General features: G+C 39.8%; 1 protein-coding gene across 1 annotated transcript in view; it reads right to left on the bottom strand.

Annotated features, from left to right (window-relative positions):
- The window catches only part of CCDC178 (coiled-coil domain containing 178), a 357,941-nt gene that overhangs the window by 108,844 nt on the left and 227,758 nt on the right, over window positions 1–21,339 (bottom strand). Inside the window, 1 exon segment of the mRNA XM_073331282.1 lies at window positions 4,127–4,276. Within this exon segment, the coding sequence (XP_073187383.1) occupies window positions 4,127–4,276 (150 nt within the window).

Below are 21,339 nucleotides of genomic sequence, written 5' to 3'. Positions count from 1 at the left end.
AAGTTAATATCCTACATAGAACTCCAACTCTTGGTTTATGTACTCTGTTAAATGGCACTGGCATACTGTCAAATTCTAGACTTCCCTAAAATTCCTAGTTCAGGTAGCAGTTGTAAGCCACACACTGGATATATGTGGTTCATTGCTAATCATTTTCATAAATCATAAATCTCTAGCTCCTTCTTTAAAGAGTGATTAGCTCTACATTTTGACTCTTAAAACTGTTTACTGATTGAAAAATGGAAGGCTGTGAGATCAACAAGAATACACTGATTACTTGCCTACTGACAATTGTCAGTAACAAGTGGAACACATTCAATTTCAACAAGAGCGATGAATAGGTGACAGAATGCGTATAGTTGATGAATAAATGCACAATTGATGTGTTTGTATGATGAAAATGTAGGCGCTTGTAAAACATTTTATGACACTGAAGTCTAGCAGGTAATTTGGATTCTTTTAGAGTATCCTGTAAAGAAGAATGCTTTGAGGAAGTGGACTAATCTCACCTGCTTTTTAATATGGTACTATACTGGGACGAGATTCTTGCACAAATGAATTGAGTTTATGAGACTTCCCACCAAAAATTCTTAGGAAAGTTAAGGGTGTGGCCACATAACAGTTATTTAAATGCATATTAACTCTCAAAAATGCAAGAGATGAAAAAAGAAAAAAACCAAAACCTAAAATCCAATTAGAATATTAGAAAAATTATCTTTTTTTCCACTGAACAGACATCCCAGGGATTGGTTTACATTTTGAAGTCTATCTCTAGAAAAAAATGAATGGACACTATTTCCTTAGAAAATGAAAACACAGGTTTCCAACCATTCTTTGATGTGGTACATATCATTGACCCTGATGTTCCACAGCATGTTATATATCAAAAGTTAAGAACTTTTGAGATGAGACTTTAGTTGATTAAAATTTAGTCCTGGGCACTCTCTCTCATCAGGGAAGATTAACAAACTAGGTTCTACCTGTGTCTTTTTTGTTTGATTTTTTTAAACACATTGCAGTAAACTGAAGTGTTTTTGTATGCTGTAGAAAAATTCTTCCTTGGCCTCAGATTGAACCTAGCGCTTTTGAGGCAGATATGACTTTTTGTCAATATTAGAAAAGGGTGGTGGTTGGTGCAAAATCAGACTTATAATGGAAATTCAGTTGCAACCTTAAACTATGAAACAACTGCCATCATGCCATAATCATGGGTATTTATTGAAGCAGTTACTAACTGACTGGAATGGGATTTATGCACGTGCTTGAAGTTAAGCTTGTATTTAAGTGATTTCCTGAATAGGGAAGTATTCTAATGTGTGCCCCTCCACCCCCACGAACATGATACAGTTCTGCGGTGACCTAGAATCCTATTTTCGACGTCTCCGACTCAAGGAATATTTCCAACATACCTCTGAACAACATACTAATCCACAGAGACCTCCCTACCAACACTACAAAAAGAAGGATTCTAGGTGGACTCCTCCTGAAGGTCGAAACAGCAGACTGGACTTCTACATAGAGTGCTTCCGCAGATGTGCACGGGCTGAAATTGTGGAAAAGCAGCATCACTTGCCCCATAACCTCAGCCGTGTGGAACACAATGCCATCCACGGCCTCAGAAACAACTCTGACATCATAATCAAAAAGGCTGACAAAGGAGGTGCTGTTGTCATCATGAATAGGTCAGAATATGAACAAGAGGCTGCTCGGCAGTTCTCCAACACCACGTTCCACAAGCCATTACCCTCTGATCTCACTGAGAGTTACCAAAAGAAACTACAGCATTTGCTCAAGAAACTCCCTGAAAAAGCACAAGATCAAATCCGCACAGACACACCCCTGGAACCCCGACCTGGGATATTCTATCTACTACCCAAGATCCATAAACCTGGAAATCCTGGGCACCCTATCATCTCAGGCATTGGCACCCTAACAGCAGGATTGTCTGGCTATGTAGACTCCCTCCTCAGGCCCTACGCTACCAGCACTCCCAGCTACCTTCGAGACACCACTGACTTCCTGAGGAAACTACAATCCATCGGTGATCTTCCTGATAACACCATCCTGGCCTCTATGGATGTAGAAGCCCTCTACGCCAACATTCCACACAAAGATGGACTACAAGCCGTCAAGAACACTACCCCCGATAATGTCATGGCTAACCTGACATCAGGTGGCTGAACTTTGTGACTTTGTCCTTACCCATAACTATTTTACATTTGGGGACAATGTATACCTTCAAATCAGCGGCACTGCTATGGGTACCCGCATGGCCCCACAGTATGCCAACATTTTTATGGCTGACTTAGAACAACGCTTCCTCTGCTCTCATCCCCTAACAGCCCTACTCTACTTGCGCTATATTGATGACATCTTCATCATCTGGACCCATGGAAAAGAAGCCCTTGAGGAATTCCACCCTGATTTCAACAATTTCCATCCCACCATCAACCTCAGCCTGGTCCAGTCCACACAAGAGATCCACTTCCTGGACACTACAGTGCTAATAAACGATGGTCACATAAACACCACCCTATACCGGAAACCTACTGACCGCTATTCCTACCTACATGCCTCCAGCTTTCACCCTGACCACACCACACGATCCATTGTCTACAGCCAAGCTCTGCGATACAACCGCATTTGCTCCAACCCCTCAGACAGAGACAAACACCTACAAGATTTCTATCAAGCATTCTTACAACTACAATACCCACCTGCGGAAGTGAAGAAACAGATTGATAGAGCCAGAAGAGTTCCCAGAAGTCACCTACTACAGGACAGGCCTAACAAAGAAAATAATAGAACGCCACTAGCTGTCACCTTCAGCCCCCAACTAAAACCTCTCCAACGCATTATTAAGGAACTACAACCTATCCTGAAGGATGACCCAACACTCTCACAAATTTTGGGAGACAGGCCAGTCCTTGCATACAGACAGCCCCCCAACCTGAAGCAAATACTCACCAGCAACCACATACCACACAACAGTACCACTAACCCAGGAACCTATCCTTGCAACAAAGCCCATTGCCAACTGTGCCCACATATCTATTCAGGGGACACCATCACAGGGCCTAATAATATCAGCCACACTAGCAGAGGCTCGTTCACCTGCACATCCACCAATGTGATATATGCCATCATGTGCCAGCAATGCCCCTCTGCCATGTACATTGCTCAAACTGGACAGTCTCTACGTAAAAGAATAAATGGACACAAATCAGATGTCAAGAATTATAACATTCATAAATCAGTCGGAGAACACTTCAATCTCTCTGGTCACGCGATTACAGACATGAAAGTTGTGATATTACAACAAAAAAACTTCAAATCCAGACTCCATCAAGAGACTGCTGAATTGGAATTAATTTGCAAATTGGATACAATTAACTTAGGCTTGAATAGAGACTGGGAGTGGCTAAGTCATTATGCAAGGTAACCTATTTCCCCTTGTTTTTTCCTACCCAGACGTTCTTGTTAAACCCTGGATTTGTGCTGGAAATAGCCCATCTTGATTATCATACACATTGTAAGGAGAGTGAGCACTTTAGATAAGCTATTACCAGCAGGAGAGTGGGGTGGGAGGAGGTATTGTTTCATGCTTTGTGTGTATAAAAAGATCTTCTACACTTTCCACAGTATGCATCCGATGAAGTGAGCTGTAGCTCACGAAAGCTTACGCTCAAATAAATTGGTTAGTCTCTAAGGTGCCACAAGTCCTCTGATTCTTATGGGTGTTTTCCTGAATTGTAGCCTTAGTTTGGCTGTTGATGTCAGCAAACTCCCAATGCTATATAAAGACCATGCTAACAAAAGATGTACTACGAAGATGATCTTTGCAATACTGAATTACATGAAATTACTGGAACTAAGGTATAGATACAATTAAGGTACCAAAATGGATTATTTAGGGTGAAACCCTACATATCCTTACAGCATCTTCTTACAAAAACTGTCCTATATAAGTCAAATGAAAAATACAAACAGCATACAACAGCCAGAAATCACAAGAATTTAGACCATGGATTGCATGGTTATCCAATTTCATTAAGTCGCCATAATAAATAAATTTTAGAAAACAGATCACTAGTTAATGAGTAAATGTATTATATTAGTACTGTACCTGCTGCTGATCTCTAACTGCAGCTTCCATCTTGACCCTATCGTCATAGAGATCCATAAGGTATTCTTTATCATTTAAATAATATTTCTGAAAGATCTGATACTCTTGTGCTAACCGCAAATTTTCTTTTATCATCTGCTCCAGAGTAATCTAAAGAGAAAGGTTACGGATTACACTTATTGAAAGATATCTGCTTATAACTATAACATTTTTCTTAACTTTTATCAGTAATGCACATTTATACAAGATACACACAGTGGGTGAAATCCTGATCCCAGTGAAGTCAATGGCAAACTCTCATTGAATTTAATGGAGTCAGGATTTCACACAGTGCATTTATGTCATAGGTTCAAATTATTAATAAATGTTCTGCCCACAAAACAATGTTAAAAATAGCTAAAATAGCAACTACTGACTTTCTGTGCTATTTCATAAACTCTCTTTCTGCCAAAAAAGATAATGTACATTTCCTTAGTTTTTACAGAATGTCAAACGCTTCCCTATAATGATTTTACTTTTCAGTGTTCTCACTAGGCTGAGTGATACTATGCAATTGCCATATATTTATGATTAAAGTATTGTAGTATTTCTAGTCCCAGATTAGACTGAACTGATTTTTAAAGGCACATCTGAATTTTTCTCTTCTACAGGGCAGAGTTAAGGCTTTTGGGGTGCTCTAATATGTAGTTCAATAACTTAACATGTTTGGATTTCTTTTAAGTTTAACATTAACTTTGAATTTCTTGGGTTTATAATGCTTGATTATGAAATAATCACATCATCCCTGTAGTGTATTTAACCTTAAATTAATTATATACACTCTCAATAGTAACTCCATTTTAACTTAGTTTTTCTCTGGGAATTTCTTTTTTGTTATTTTAATAAATAAACCCTGAACAAGAGAAGTGAATGTTATCATGTAATGTTTCTAATGCTTTGAATATGTGAAGTATCACTCTTAAGTAACTATTTTAATTTTAAGTTCTGTGGCCAGATTCATCAATATACTCGGGCTACTTTACTCCAGTCCGGAGCAGCACAAAATTGCCAGAGCATACTGGGCAATTAAACTGGGTTTAAAGCACCTTTGCATTGCTAGAGCTGTGCAAAGCAACCAGCGTGCACCCCATCAGCCTCCTCTTAGCCTCCATCTTCCCTTGCACAAACACATTAAACTCCCCTTCCCTGTGCATTCAACTGCATGCATATTCACCATGAAACTCCCTCTGCCTTCTGCACTTCCCCTGCATAACCTGGCATACACACATCCCTCTATCATGCCCCACATTCTCCCTCCCCTACATCAGCCACATTCCCTTCTGCTCATGCATCCCAGTTCCTCCCTTCTGCCACCCACATTCTCTTGGTCTCTCCTTCACACACACATGCATACACAACTAGTTTCCCCCTCTTTCCTGCCTTCCCTGTTAAGCAGATCTGGTGCAACAAAGAATTTTAAAAAAAATAGGATTAATGATATTTTTTTGTCAATTCCTTACAACTGGAAGTTTCTTCTTCAGCAGATGGTAGTGAATAATGTTCTATTACAGGCAATTTCATGAAGAATTGACCTTTTGAAGTGGCTACCATCTCCTATTGTTCTCAATTCGAATGAGGACAAATCTATGTTACAGCACTACATCAGCACAGCTGCACTTCTTCACCAGATACGCGATGTTGACAGAAGAGTGATCTCCCGTCAGCATAATTACTCCCCCTCAGTGAGAAGCGGAAGCTATGTTGGTGGAAGAGAGTCTCCTACCGACATAGCACTGGTATGGACAGCGCAAAACATATGTCACTTGGAGAGGGAGGACTTTTTCACACCTCTGAGTGACATAAGTTATATGGACTTTTGCGGTAGTGTAGACCTGCCCTGAGGCCACAAGCTGCCCTCAGTTACAATGCCCTCTTTCGAAAGGCCACTGCCTCCAACTGTTTCCCCAAAATACCAAAGCCTAGCTGCCCTTAGGGAAGATGGTGGACCCCTATGCAGTGAAGAGTCAGTGATGAGCTGCCAAAATCTTAACAACTGGTTCACTCCTCACCCCACGAGGGGGTCGTTGCCCATCCCCGCCCCCCGGGACTCCTGCCCCATCCAACCTCCCACGTTCCTTGACGCCCCCCCAGGACCCCTGCCCCATCCACCCCCCTCCCTTGTCCCCTGACTGCACCCAGAACCGGGCAGGAGGGTCTCATGGGCCACTGTAGTGGGTGTCCACCCCACCCTAAGAGCCAGAGGGACCTGCCAGGGAGCGAGGTGGGGAGTCCCAGTGGTGCTTACCTAGGGCAGCTCCCAGGAAGCATCGGCAGGTTCCTCAGGCTCCTAAGGGCGGGGGAGCGTAGCTGGGGGGGGAGCGGCCGTTCCCCCCACTGATCACATCAAAAGTGGCACCTTAGGCACTGACTCCCTGGGTGCTCTGGGACTGGAGCACCCACTGGGAAAATTTCATGGGTGCAGAGCACCCACTGGCAGCTCCCCACCCCGCACCCAGCCCCAGCTCACCTCGCCTCCGCCCCTGAACGCGCCGCCCGCTCTGCTTCTCCACCTCCCACCCCCATCCCAGCTTCCTGCAAATCAGCTGTTCAGCGGGAAGCTGGGGAGGGCTGAGAAGCAGGCAGCGGCTTCCCGCTCAGGCCGAGGGTGGTGGAGGTGAGCTGGGGCGCAGAGCGGTTCCCCTGCGTGCCCCCTGGGTTATCTGCTGCAGCGCAGGCAGCCCTCCTCACACACCCCCCACCCCAGCTCACCTCCCTCCTCCCTGGGCCTCAGTGCGAAGCTGCCACCTGCTTCTCAGCCCGCCCCAGCTTCCCACGTGAACAGCTGATTCGCGGGAAGCCTGGGGTGGGGGTGGAGAAGCAGAGCAGGGCGGTGTGTTCAGGGGAGGAGGCGGAGGCGGAGTGCAGGTGAGCTGGGGGTGGAGGTGGGGCGGGGAGCTGCCAGTGGGTGCTCTGCACCCACCAAATTTTCCCCTTGGGTGCTCCAGGGTTGGAGCACCCATGGAGTCAGCGCCTAAGGTGTCACTTTTGGCCAGTTAAATTTAGAAGCACTTTTAGAACTGGTTGTCCCTCGTGGAACAACCGGTTCTAAAAGGGCTTCTAAATTTAACAACCGGTTCTAGTGAACTGGTGCGAACCAGCTCCAGCTCATCGCTGTGAAGAGTAGAGAAACCACTAGGGCAGCTTGTGGCTGAGTACCTGGAGAAAGCTAGGATCTAGCACCATCTTTAAAAGGGTCTGTTCTTCATGGTATTCTCTGAATTTTCCCCGGGGCTGGAGCACCAATGGGGAAAATTTGGTGGGTGCAGAGCACCCACGGCAGATCCCCACCCCACGCCCGGCCCCAGCTCATCTCACCTCCGCTCCGCCTCCGCCCCTGAATGCGCCGCCCCGCTCTGCTTCTCCGCCTCCCACCCCCATCCCGGCTTCCCGCGAATCAGATTTTTTCTTCATCCTCTATTTAAGAAGGCATTTTCAGTTATGAAAGTTCAAGGAGCCTATATAATTTTGTTACTGACAGCATTATGGACCAAAAAAAGGTCTGATTAAAAAATTTAGTGTTAAGGACCCAATGTTAAATTAATTTAATTTCCATCAATGGATTTCATTGGAAATTCTAAAAACACTTATTCTATACTCAAGGAATAAATGCTTTAATTTTGCAGAGGTTATGCTATATTTTCACATATAATAATGAGGCCAAATCTCTGGTTTAAGTGTAAAATTGAAACTTAACTAGAGACAAAATAAAAGACAAAAACAATATGTTTGGCAATACTTGTTATTACTGAAAGAGCTCACAAAAACACTATATAATTTCAGAAAGATGTAGTCATGAAACACTTCAAATATATTAAGAACTGAAACAAATTATGACATTAGAATGTACAGTTATATTTATAAACAAAGAAAGGTTATATTTAATCCCCCCCAGCCTTGCAGTTGCTGTCATTATGGAATATTCCAATTTATTGTTATTTTTTATTTGTATTAGCATAGAACCTAGGAGCACTAGTCATGAACCAGAACTCCATTGTGCAAGGTGCTGTACAAACATAGAATAAGAAGACTGTCTCTGCCCCAAAGAGCCTACAAACTAAGGATGAGAGAAGAGACAGCAGATGAATACAGACAGACAGATAAGTACAAGAAAATAAGGATAAAATATTGGTCGGAATGACAATAAGGGATCTCAGCACACCAGTGCCCTAACTGCTGTTGATTTTTTTGTAGGCATCAGAGAAAAACGGAGTTTTAAAGAGGGCTCTGAAGAAGGAGAATGAGATAGCTTTGCAGATGTTTATGGGGAGCTCCTCCTAAGCACGAGGGGCAGCATGGGAGAAAACACAAAGATGCTTGTTTGAAAATCTAACAAGTGGACAAGGGAGACTGGCATTGTGGTTTGATTAGAGGGAGGAGTAAACATCTTGATAGCTAAGGAGAGATAGGTAAGGGGGCATAGGATATGAAGGGCCTGGAGAATGAAGACAAAGAGCCTATGTTGGATGTGACAGAGAAAGGGAAACTAGTGGAGGGATGCAAAGAGAACTGTGGCATAGTCAAAGCAATAATCTTTGTGATAGTATTCTGAACGGATATGAATAAAGCATTGCATTTATCAAAGCCAGAGGCTGCAGAAATTGAGACACAAGATGAGGACTGCCTGGATAGGAGTTTTAGCTGTGTGGATGGATAGGAAAGGCTGTACCTTAGATGTTATGTAGAAAGCATTGGCAAGATTTAAATATAGCTTGGATGTGTGGACCTAGAGAAAAGTCCAAGTCAAAGATGACATCCAGGTTTCAGGCCTGAGTGATAGGAAGGATGGTGTTGTTGTCCACAGTGATCAAGGAGGTGGCCAGGAGGGATTTTCTGTCGGTGTGGGGGAATTAAGAATTCTGTTTTAGCCATGTTGAGGTAGAGTTCATGGCTAGACATTCATGAGGATGTGTCAAAAAGACAGGTTAAGATTTTAGTTTGGACAGCAGCCAGGTCTTGGGCAGAGAAGTAGATCTGTGAGTTGTCATCATAGAGATTGTAGTTGAACTTGTGTTTACAGATATTGCCCAGAGATAAGGGCTAGAGGGAGAAAAGAAGGGGTTTAAGAACACCAGATCTCTCTGGAATCCCACAAAAAGTTGGAGATGGGATGAAGTGAGCCTTCTGAAGGACATACTGAAGGAGAGATTAAAGACACAGGAGGAGAACCAGGACAGGACAAATTATTTGTTTCTCAGTAGAGTGCATTTATTTTCTGAGCCATTTCTGCTAATTTGAATATTAAGATTATATAAGGATATATTATTTATATTGGAAAAGAAAAGCGCTTAAAACGTTGGTATGTCTGATGGAATGTTTTTGTAGTAAAACATGCAAAATAATATTTTCTTTAGAAATACAATTTAAAGTTATAATTGTAAGTCTGATATTCCATAATTATTTATTTACACTTACATTTCTAACATTAATGTGCAAAATCCTACCAACTACCTTAGTTGAATGAGATTCAAAATATCCTTTACCCATAAAATGAGGGGAAATGCAACTTCTTGTTTTTCAAATGTTTTGTTCCCTTTTTTATATAAATCAGTGAAAGTCAAAGTCATGTTATATTTTTTCCTTAAGAAATTAGTAAGAAATGTATATACCAAACTTAAACACGCTCTCATAACAGAAGATAAACTAGGTCACCACTACTGTATACAAATGTCTTGAACAGTCAAAAGTTTTCATTTCTTGAATTTCATCCTTAAGCAGAACACAGCCTGGCCAAACACTTGGTCAAATGGTATGATGAAACACCAGGTCATTTTCATCTTTAAAAATTGAGGAAGCAAATGATCCATGTTTTGTTATTCACAAAAAATAGATAAACTAGTAAATTCATGAAGACTGGCAGAGAACAAAAGTTAGAGTATGCTGAAATTTCACAATGTACTCAGCTCAAATTCTACAGTGTATGCAAGTACAAAATTGTGCAAATTTTGAAAATATAAATTCTACCATGTATTATTACATTGACCGTGAAGAAAAAATTAAATAGTTTTTTAATCTTAATTACCATCCAAGCATTCTGTGCTGCTTGTTATGTCCAAACTTAAGGAAGTTTAACACCCCTTGCCTTCCCCGATCGCAGGAAAACAAACAAAACAAACAAACAAAAAATATGTATTATGGCAAAGATTATCTCCTTGCTCATGCTGTTTTTGCCACTGCAAACCAGGGTACAGCTCATTGGGGGGGGGTGGGTATGTTATGGTGTTGGAAAGAGTACACATCCTTCTCTCTGATGGGAATGAAAAGGATGGATGTGTGCAGGGTAGTTCACCCACAGAGTCCAGGAAATACACTTGATTCAACACATACCTTCTGTAGCTACTACCAGAAAGGAAAGCTGTCCTTACCTGATGAAAGATGTTGCTGATAGAATTTTACCACCTCACTGGCACACAGCCAAGTGCAGTTTTTTACCATGTTAAGCCAATGGGGGTGGACTTAAGCCCCACAAAGAGAATAAACACCGAACATTAAAAGAGTATATATTTTACAAAAAGATAAATAAAATTCTGTAGAAAGAATTGTCACAATTGTATGACCTTTTCTTAAAGAGTAAAACACATGGAAAATAGTCTGATATAAAACTATGAAGACCAACAAAAATTATTGACTTAAATTTAGAGGTTAGGAAATGTATTTATACATTTATTTCTAACGGAAAACCATTAGAAAGCTCTCGTGCATACTGAAGGTCCCTTAATTGTTCCAGTAGTAAAGGAACTAGAACTTGGAGACTATGACATTCTACTTAAATTGTCAGGTCACATGATTAGAGATGCTCCCCCAGGGTTCTAAATTGTTATGCTTTGTAGTCAGAATCTGAACCTCTCTTACTCCTGAGATCTGAACCTAAGAATGTGGAAGTGTCATATCCAATACAGTTCAGACTGCCAAACCAATCACAGTGAAAAATTATGCACTGTAAACAGAAATACATAGATAAAGCAAATATTAACAATGAACACTACACATAAGTTATATAAATAACCCTAAAATACATCAAACACAATTACTTAAAAATAGGTATAATTTGATATTGCCTATGTATATTCTGGGTGCAACTATTCATTTATTTACAATTCTTTAAAGCACTTACTCAAAGTATGGGGTTCTGAAATTTGGGAAATCTACTAGCTAGTTTATTTTTCATGTCAAAGTAACAAAAATATAACCTGTACATTTATCATTTTACAGTGAAATACCAATATGTTATCCCATCATGTTACATAAATAGAATATAAATGATGAACAATGAAAAAGTTAATTTTCCTTATTAAATTATGAACAATGACTATCAAAAATAAGGTTGTTTCATGTTATTCAAATATAGAACAAACAACTCTGTTTTAATTTTAGTTTCCATAGCAATAAAGGTTTTCTAAGGAAAATGGAGATTCAGGATGCTATTTTTACAGATGATACATAGTAATTGCTAAATCCTCAATAGACAAATCAATTAACATGTTTTATCACCATACATTCCTATAATAACAACTGCTACATAGTGCAGTCTCCCAATATACCAATGTCTGTGTAAAGTACAGATCTGAATGAAAAGCTGCTCAAGCCAACAGGCTCAGTCTGGTAAGACAGAAGAGGACGTTAGTCAGCAGAGGAAAGCACTTTGAATAAATGGAATATGCAGCTATTACAATATGTTGCAATCCACCTTCTAAGCGGGGCAGGTCGAGAAGGGTACACCACCCCAATATTTCCTGGCCGACTTTGGTTACAGAATGTGTAACAACGTTTATTCTCGTTTTAGAGGTTACGAGTTTGAGCAGTATTCCCTATTTTAAGTGTATGAATTATGCTGGAATTGGTAATTCCTCTAAAATCAGAGCAAGATTTTAAAGTGCACCCACAGAATCCATCCAGTTCCAAGTCCAGTTCAACATTCTGGTGCTTATCTACAAAGCCCTGAAAGAGCATGTGGTCTGGCTTTCTCAGACTCTCTCTCTCTTCGGGTATGTCTACACAGCAACTACATACTCACAGCTGGCCCATATTAGCCAACTCAGGCCCATGGGGCTGGGGCTGTGGGGCTGTTTCATTGCTGTGTAGACGTCCAGGCTCAGGCTCAAGCCCAAGCTCTAGTACCTTGTGGCATGGGAGGTCCCAGAGCTTGGGCGCCAGCCCAAGCCTAGACGTCTACACAGCAATGAAACAGCCCCGTAGCCCAAGCCCTGAGAGCCCAAGTTGGCTGGCCAGGGCCAGCTGCGGCTTTTTATTTGCTGTGTAAACATATTTTGGGGTCCTAGAACAGAAGGTGGCATCAGCAGAGAACTGGTTGATGGAACCTAGTTTATGCATTGGGGCTGGAGGCAGAGCTTTCCCAGAAAAAGGCATGCAGCCACAAAACAGACTTCCAAAGTTTAGACAGACCTTGAGTCTTGTGACCTTTAGAACACGGTAGAAGACTTATCTCTTTGGGTAGTTATTTTCACAATGACAGGGTGGGGTCATTTGGTTTTTCTCTGAGTTGACAGGTTTCAGAGTAGCAGCCGTGTTAGTCTGTATTCACAAAAAGAAAAGGAGTACTTGTGGCACCTTAGAGATTAACCAATTTTTTTGAGCATAAGCTTTCATGAGCTACAGCTCACTTCATCGGATGCATAAAGTGGAAAGTACAGTGAGGAGATTTTATATATAAATACAGACCATGAAAAAATATACATTGTAAGGAGAGTGATCACTTAAGATGAGCTATTACCAGCAGGAGAGTGGGGTGGGGGGAGAGAAAACCTTTTGAAGTGATAATCAACGTGGGCCATTTCCAGCACATTTCCAGGAGTTAACAAGAACGCCTGAGGAACATTGGGGGGGGGGGGAAGGAGGAGGAATAAACAAGGGGAAATAGTTTCACTTAGTATAATGACTCAACCACTCCCAGTCTCTATTCAAGCCTAAGTTAATTGTATCCAATTTGCAAATTAATTCCAATTCAGCAGTCTCTCGTTGGGAGTCTTTTTTCGAAGTTTTTTTGTTGAAGGACAGTCACTTTGAGATCAGAAATCGAGTGACCAGAGAGATTGAAGTGTTCTCCGACTGATTTATGAATGTTATAATTCTTGACATCTGATATGTGTCCACTTATTCTTTTACGTAGAGACTGTCCGGTTTGGCCAATGTACATGGCAGAGGGGCATTGCTGGCACATGATGGCATATATCACATTGGTAGATGTGCAGGTGAACGAGCCTCTGATAGTGTGGCTGATGTGATTAGACCCTATGATGGTGTCCCCTGAATAGATATGTGGGCACAGTTGGCAACGAGCTTTGTTGCAAGGATAGGTTCCTGGGTTAGTGGTTCTGTTGTGTGGTATGTGGTTGCTGGTGATTATTTGCTTCAGGTTGGGGGGCTGTCTGTAAGTAAGGACCGGCCTGTCTCCCAAGATCTGTGAGAGTGATGCGTCGTTCTTCAGGATAGGTTGTAGATCCTTGATAATGCGTTGGAGAGGTTTTAGTTGGGGGCTGAAGGTGATGGCTAGTGGCGTTCTGTTATTTTCTTTGTTGGGCCTGTCCTGTAGTAGGTAACTTCTGGGTACTCTTCTGGCTCTGTCAATTTGTTTCTTCACTTCAGCAGCTGGGTATTGTAGTTGTAAGAATGGAGATAGAGATTTTGTAGGTGTTTATCTCTGTCTGAGGGGTTGGAGCAAATGCGGTTGTATCTTAGAGCTTGGCTGTAGACAATGGATCGTGTGGTGTAGTCTGCCATGTACATTGGGCAAACGGGACAGTCTCCTTGTAAAAGAATAAATGGACACAAATCAGATGTCAAGAATTATAACATTCATAATTGGAATTAATTTGCAAATTGGATACAATTAACTTAGGCTTGAATAGAGACTGGGAGTGGTTGAGTCATTATACTAAGTGGGAGGAGGTATTGTTTCATGATTTCTGTGTGTATATAAAGTCTGCTGCAGTTTCCACGGTAAACATCTGATGAAGTGAGCTGTAGCTCACGAAAGCTCATGCTCAAATAAATTGGTTAGTCTCTAAGGTGCCACAAGTACTCCTTTTCTATTTCCCCTTGTTTATTCCTCCTCCTCCTCCCGCCATCCCCCCTGTTCCTCAGACGTTCTTGTTAACTCCTGGAAATGGCCCACGTTGATTATCACTTCAAAAGGTTTTCTCTCCCCCCACCCCACTCTCCTGCTGGTAATAGCTCATCTTAAGTGATCACTCTCCTTGCAATGTATATTTTTCATGGTCTGTGTGTATATATAAAATCTCCTCACTGTACTTTCCACTTTATGCATCCGATGAAGTGAGCTGTAGCTCACAAAAGCTTATGCTCAAAAAAATTGGTTAGTCTCTAAGGTGCAACAAGTACTCCTTTCCTTTTTTCTCTGAGTTGAGTGCTTCAAATTAGAGGTTTTTGGAGTAGACCAAAGGGCAGAAATTCATACCCCATTCAAAAATCATCCTTGAACTCAGTAATATTAAGAGTATTCAAATAATATGGACACGTTAGAATAAAAGCAAAGATGTAGAGATGATTGCCTTCCTTAGTAAATTATGAGGAGTGTGGAAGACACAGCTTGCTTCCAGGATGGCACCTTGATTTAGGGACATATATGGGCTGCCATTAATATGTTCACAATCAGTATTTGCAAGTAATTAACATTTCTGCAGTCTTCACATTACTGTCATATACTCAGAGAATACTAGGAAAACTGTGGAAAAGTTAACAACTTGCAAATGGTAAATAAACATCAATGTTGTAATTGCCACCAATGTCTGGTATTTGAGGACCACACCAGCAAAAGTATATAAGGCCCACTAAAAAAAAAAAAAAAAGCCTCAGGCATGGAAAATTATTCTAAAAGAGCAAGAGAAGACCAAAAAGAGAAATTGTGTGTCTTCTCCAGAAGTTAAGCAAACTTACTGTGGAAAATATTTCTCTCCTTACAGATTGAGAGCTTGCTGGTGGAACCAATTCTTCCTGTGTTTGGTATGAAAACTCAAACTGCTGCAGAATTGTAAGTTAAATGCACTTTCGCTCCTTCCCAAATCTCCCCTCACTTACCTGTCTCATCACAAAAAAGGCTGGGCAAAAGGGACATTCATCATATTTAAACTTAAAAGTAATTTTTTTGTTTTCTTCTAGGTCCTACAAAGTCTCTACCTGCAGCTTGTCCCAGGCCAGAACTCTAGCTTGAACTCCACGAGTGACATGTGAAATGTAATGGGCAGGTGCCACAAATTTTATGCTAATTGCATGCCAGTTACTAAGGAAATTCATAGGATGCAGATTCTACAATGATTCAGTGCACACAGACACCTGGAATTGTGCTTCCACTCCAAACTTTCCCCCAGACTGTCTCAACTTGTGCCCCCATCCTTACCACAGAATGATTGTTTATCTTGTAATTCTGCTTTTCTAAAATGGCTCAGGAAGGGTTTTCATTAATTTAGTCAAGACCCCATTAAAGTCCCATGACTCAGGGAATTTCAGTGGGGGGACTGGAAAAAATGTTAGCATGACAGAAATGGACAAAGAATAATGCTCTGAAGAATCAATCAGAAAGTACAGTGAAGAATCTGGAAAATGCTGCAACAAAGCTGAATCAAGACTCCATGCACTTCTGACTGACAAGGAAGTGCTTGAAAAAGAATTTAAGATATCACAGGAACAAATGAATGGATGTAAAAAAGTAAAAAGTAAAAAAGTACATATTGAGAGTGCAAGTGAAAATGCAAAGGCAAAAATAGGCAAGAGAATAAATAACACTGCTGTTGGAGAAAATGTAAATGAGCACAGTCTGCAAAACAAAAAAGGCAGCATGAGGAAGATATCTAGTCATTCAAACATCAGAACAGAAAATAAGCAAATTCTTTAAAGAAGGAGAAAGAGTGACAGCATGACAAGATCCATGAAGATGGTGGTAAAATGCTTTAGAACCACAGAAGCCCACTAGAAACTTTTGAGAAACAGACCTCTTTAATCCAATGCTTTTGTATTTTACTGAGAAAAATATCCAAACAAAAATGATACAAACCATTCTGTTAAAATGTCATGTACAATCTAGAGCCCTCATTATGAACTGAGGTTTGGTAGGCCTGATCCTTGTCCTCATGGAGTGTACCACTGAGTCAGTAAAAGAGAAATCATCTACTTTGAACAAAGCAAATATATGAGTTCAAAGGGATTCCATTTGAGGTTAGATGTAAAATTTAACAGGTCTTTATGCTGGATTGAGGTTCAGAAGTTTGTGAAAAAGGTTCTGAAATTGTTTAGGATTGAGAACTTTTTTGGTTCTCCTCTCTGATCCCTACAATTTATATATTTTGTCTAAAACACAAAAAATCAGTTTACAATTTCATTATTGCTTTCAGCATAACATAGTTTTAGACTGTTAAACACAAACTTATTTGCCTATTATTGCCTCATTAAATTTTCTTCTACATCATCACAATTTGATTACACATACCTGTCAATACTTTAGAGCAGATTAAGTGAGACAATGGCTTTTCTTTTAGCACTCTCTTGGGAAAAACTCAACCGTATAGTTACATATCCATTTATTTCTTCCAATTTGAACAGTCTTGAGATTTATAAAGCCCTCCTATTTACTCACATTTTTAGTAATGTACATTTTCACTTCACCGAGGGAAAAGGCTGATCACTCACAGAAAGGTCACTTAACACTACAGAGACCCTTTCTTTCTATAATTACAAAGAATAATATCTTTGCATTGGTAGTGCTGCAAAGAGTGGAAGATGCAAATAAATAATGTGCCCTCTTGTTGGCCCACAGAATTCAAACTCCAATGCAATAATCAAAAGTTATTCTAATTATACAGCTGTAAAAAATCCTAGATTGAAAGAGTTCAGGAGGCAGCAACAAAGTTCATCATAAAGTAATATTGCACTACATGCCTAGAAAAAAAACTGCATAGTTTGCATAGTTACTTGGAGTGGTAGAGTGGTCTGAATACAGAGATTCCAGGATTAATGATGTCACATTTTGATGTACTTACTGTGCTCTATAAAATGAATATGATAATAATAGATATAATCTAAAATACCTGGAAAAGTATGATAGTTTACAGGATGACATTTTCTTTCACTGTAACAAAACATAACAATATTTAGCACTTAACCCTATTCTTGCACATTAATTCGTGTGTCTTCAGTGGAGCGCTATGTAGCAACAGCAATCAGCTTGCAGAATTGGGGTCCTAGTCTTCTTTAATGCTTAGCCAAACAGTCGTCTGTAGCAATCATTCACCATTTGGTCCGTTCCTATGAGGCCTCAATGGTTTGATGGCCTGAGAGTCCAACATCAGAACAGACTCGATGAACACATGTAATAAGGGGGGGGGGGGTCTGCCTCTGGGCCACCTCTACTTCTTGGTTGGTGGAATTTTATCCCAGCTGTTACAAGCTACCCAGACAATGGCATTCACTAGAATGTCTTGTGGCATTCTCGCGACATATCTGAAAAACATGAGGCTCTAGGATCCTCCTAGTGCTTTTCATTTTTCAAAGTGATATACAATAAAAGCATTAACTAACTAACTCTATCAACATTCATTTGATGATGGTAAACATTATTGTTACTTAGTTCTGAAGAAAAAGCTCTGGAAGCAATCTTTTAGGTTTTAATGTTGGCTAATCAAAATTATGTACTTTGGTTCACTGACAAGCCATTTTGCATCAATGAACTTCAACATAGTAATAATGCACGTGGCTGACATCCAGCAGTCGTCTTAGTTGAGATTTTTTTTTTAAAATTTGCATTTTATGTAGTAATGCAATGCCCATTTACACAGTAAAAAAATGAAAGTTTCTGGCTTTCTTAATTATACTTTATAAAGGAATTTCATTGTATAGTGTAAACCTCTGGTATAACATTTCATTCTTCTTAGGTTTTTCATGGAAGTCTGAAGTCCAGAAATGAATGACTGAAAACTGCCAAAACTCTTTACTTTGTTGCTTTCGTGTATGCTATTAGGCTCGTTTGATAATTAAGATTAAAATTAAACATTAAGGTGATTTTTCATGGCCTTGCTCCGGTTTATTTTTTCATTTTACAATAGTAGCTTAAAATTTACAGGCTACTGTGAGCAACTACAATCAAGTCAGTGTCTAAAGGACTAAGCACTGCATTCAGTTGTTCTCTTCTTAAGGTTCCTTATAGAATTGGTCAGAAATTTTCTATTAGGAGTTTTTTTCCAATGGAAAATGCCTTTTTGGCCAAAACAAACATTTTTGGCAGAAAATTTCATTTTATTCAAAAATTGTTGAAAAATTTCAATTAGTTTCAGTGAAAGAAAAAGAAATACTTTTTATTTTTAAACTTTTCTTATCCCCCCTCTATTTTTCCAGTGGGAAAATGAATGAAAGAATGACAAAGTGTTTTATCCCCCTTGGAAAGAAAATATTTCAAAAACTCCCAAGAAAATTTAGTTCAGAAAATTATCATTGAAAAAACCCAACAGAAAATAACAGAAAATTTCAAACAAAATGAAATATATTAATTGCTTTAATTTTTTTTATCATCTCTATTTCCATACTTGATAATCTAATCTATATCTATATATTTGTCATGCAATTATAAAAGTAAATGTTACAGCACTATGAGTCTGGCCCTATAACTGAGGATGGTGGGAAATGCCACACAAAAGTTCCAATCATTCAATATGCAATGGCCTGTATTCTATATAAGAGCCCACACAGCACTGTTTTAATATACTGCACTAATTCCTTGTTCAATTCTGGATTTGCTTGAAGATTCTGGTCCAAATATTCAAAGCCCTTAATGGGCTGGATCCCAGGTACCTCAGAGACCATCTAACTTGCCATGACCCACAATAGCTTTAATGCACAGAGATCCCAGAAAAAACTCCTGGTGACCAGGAAAAGGGTGTTCTTAGTAGGAGTCCACTGGCTGTGCAACTCTCTGCTTCAAGAGACCAGGATGAGGTTGCATCTTACCACCTTTAGGGTGAAGTTTACAAATCACTCTATCTTTTAAAAGGGGAATGAGGAGAACCTGGGGAATTATAGCTCAGTCAGCTTAACTGATACCTGGAAAGACACTGGAACAAATTATTAATCAATTTGTAAGCACCTGGAGGATATTAAGCTGATAAGGAATAGCCAGCATGGATTTGTCAAGAACAAATCATGCCCTCCTTACCTAATTTCCTTTTTTGACAGGGTTACTGGCTTAGGGGATAGAGAGAAAGCACTAGACATAATTTATCTTGATTTTAGTAAAGTTTTTGACACAGTCCCACATGACATTCTCATAAACAAACTAGGGAAATGTAGTCTAGATGAAATTACCATAAAGTGGGTGCACATCTGGTTGAAAGACCATACTTAAAGAGTAGTTATCATGCTTTGTGATTAGACTGTGTGTGTGTGTGTTTAGTGAGGTCCTGAAGGGGTCTGTCCTTGGTGTGCTACTATTCAATATTTTCATTAATGACTTGGATAAGGGAGTGGAGAGTATGCTTATAAAATTTGAGGATATCACCAATCTGGGAGGGGTTGCAAGCACTTTGGAGGGCAGGATTAGACTTCAAACAGATCTTGATAAATTGGAGACCTGATCTTAAACCAGTAAGTACTAATTCAATAAGAAGAAATTAAATAAAGATAAGTGCAAAGCATTTTACTTAGGAAGGAAAAATCTAATGCACAAATACAAAACGGGAAATACAAAACGGGAAATAACTGGCTAGGTGGTAATACTGCAGAAAAATCATGAGCTTTTCACAAAAGTCCTTCATTATACATTTCCTTTGTTCAAAAACACAGATTTCACCATCCTTACCTACATGTGAGAACAAAGAAGATTCTATTTTAAAATGAAAAATACATATTTTGTACTGGTGCTATTCACTATCTTGTGTTATGTAGCTCATAAGGCTTCCAGCCACCTCATCTTGGGTTGCTATGCAGTCAGATCTCACATGGTAAACAAGGGCAGGACTGGTCAGTACTTCTTTAGGAGAGCTCTAATGAATATATAGATGCTGAACAAACTAGCATTGGTGATCCAGCAGGTAATGGTCTTTTCTCTCCGTCAGTACTGAATCGATTTTCAAGAATGGTGTTGGGGGCAGCGTACACCTCAAGGAGTTACCTTTTAGATTAAATGTGAATGGCAAAGTCCTGCCAAATTGGTCACTAGCAATCCCATGGAACTCTTCATTTGAGTAGATGTGTTAACTTCAGTCTCCTGGCCAAAATCCAACTCAGGTAATTACATTTAGCATACTTACTTTTTCAATGCAAGTACATATAGAGAGATATCCATAATTTCCCGTCCCAAGATGCAATGCAGTGTTGAACTGTTGCTGTTCTTCACCAGAGTGGCTGCATTTCAGTGGTGAATGAAGCAACCCCTGTCTACAGTATGTTAATTTGTAAAATATTTTGGGATCATTTTGGGATGAAAAGTGCTATAGAGTAAAGATCACTCTAATTGAAATATTTCATTTCATTACCCAAAATATTATTTGTAAGTTGTCTTTTGACGGAGAAGCACGTTGCTTTCTGAGTAGTGGGCCATGTAAATTTTATCAACCCGAGGTGTTAGAATCTAATGCATGCACGTATACAAGAAGAGAGACTTCCGGAAAATCACTCGTGTGGTCATTTAAAAAAACATTTTTAAAGCCTGTAGGCCACCAGTAGTTCAGGAAAACAGGGAATATAGCTACAGTATAAGCACATCTTGATAGTATAACCAACCAGTCAAACTTCACTCTTACAATTAACATACCATCACAGTCTCTTGATATATGTGAAAAAATCTGTAACTCAAAGTTATCTACACAGTAATATTAAACAGACCTTTAGACAAGGACCATTTCTAACATGGGTTACTAAAATTCACATTAAAACTCAATCTGTCTTAAGTAGCTAGTATCCACCTTGTCACTCTAAGTAGCTAGCATGTAATTTTTCAGTTTCCTCTAAGTATCTTTCTCAAATTTCAAGTCCAAAGACTAACTAAATTACCACTGAACTGAAAACTCTCTTGCTATAAAATTCAGCAGCTCTGACCCCATCATTTAGAAAATTGAGGAAAAGACAAGAAAGAATATCAAAGGGAACATAAAAAATGAAGGGTGGAGATGAATATAGGAAGAAATGGCTGAATGAAGAGGAAGAAAAAATAGTGAAGT

Source organism: Lepidochelys kempii, chromosome 2 (genome assembly GCF_965140265.1).
Source record: "Lepidochelys kempii isolate rLepKem1 chromosome 2, rLepKem1.hap2, whole genome shotgun sequence".
NCBI classification, from domain to species: domain Eukaryota; kingdom Metazoa; phylum Chordata; order Testudines; family Cheloniidae; genus Lepidochelys; species Lepidochelys kempii.
Note: the sequence above shows the minus strand (reverse complement) of the source record. Positions and strands in the feature narration are given on the sequence as shown.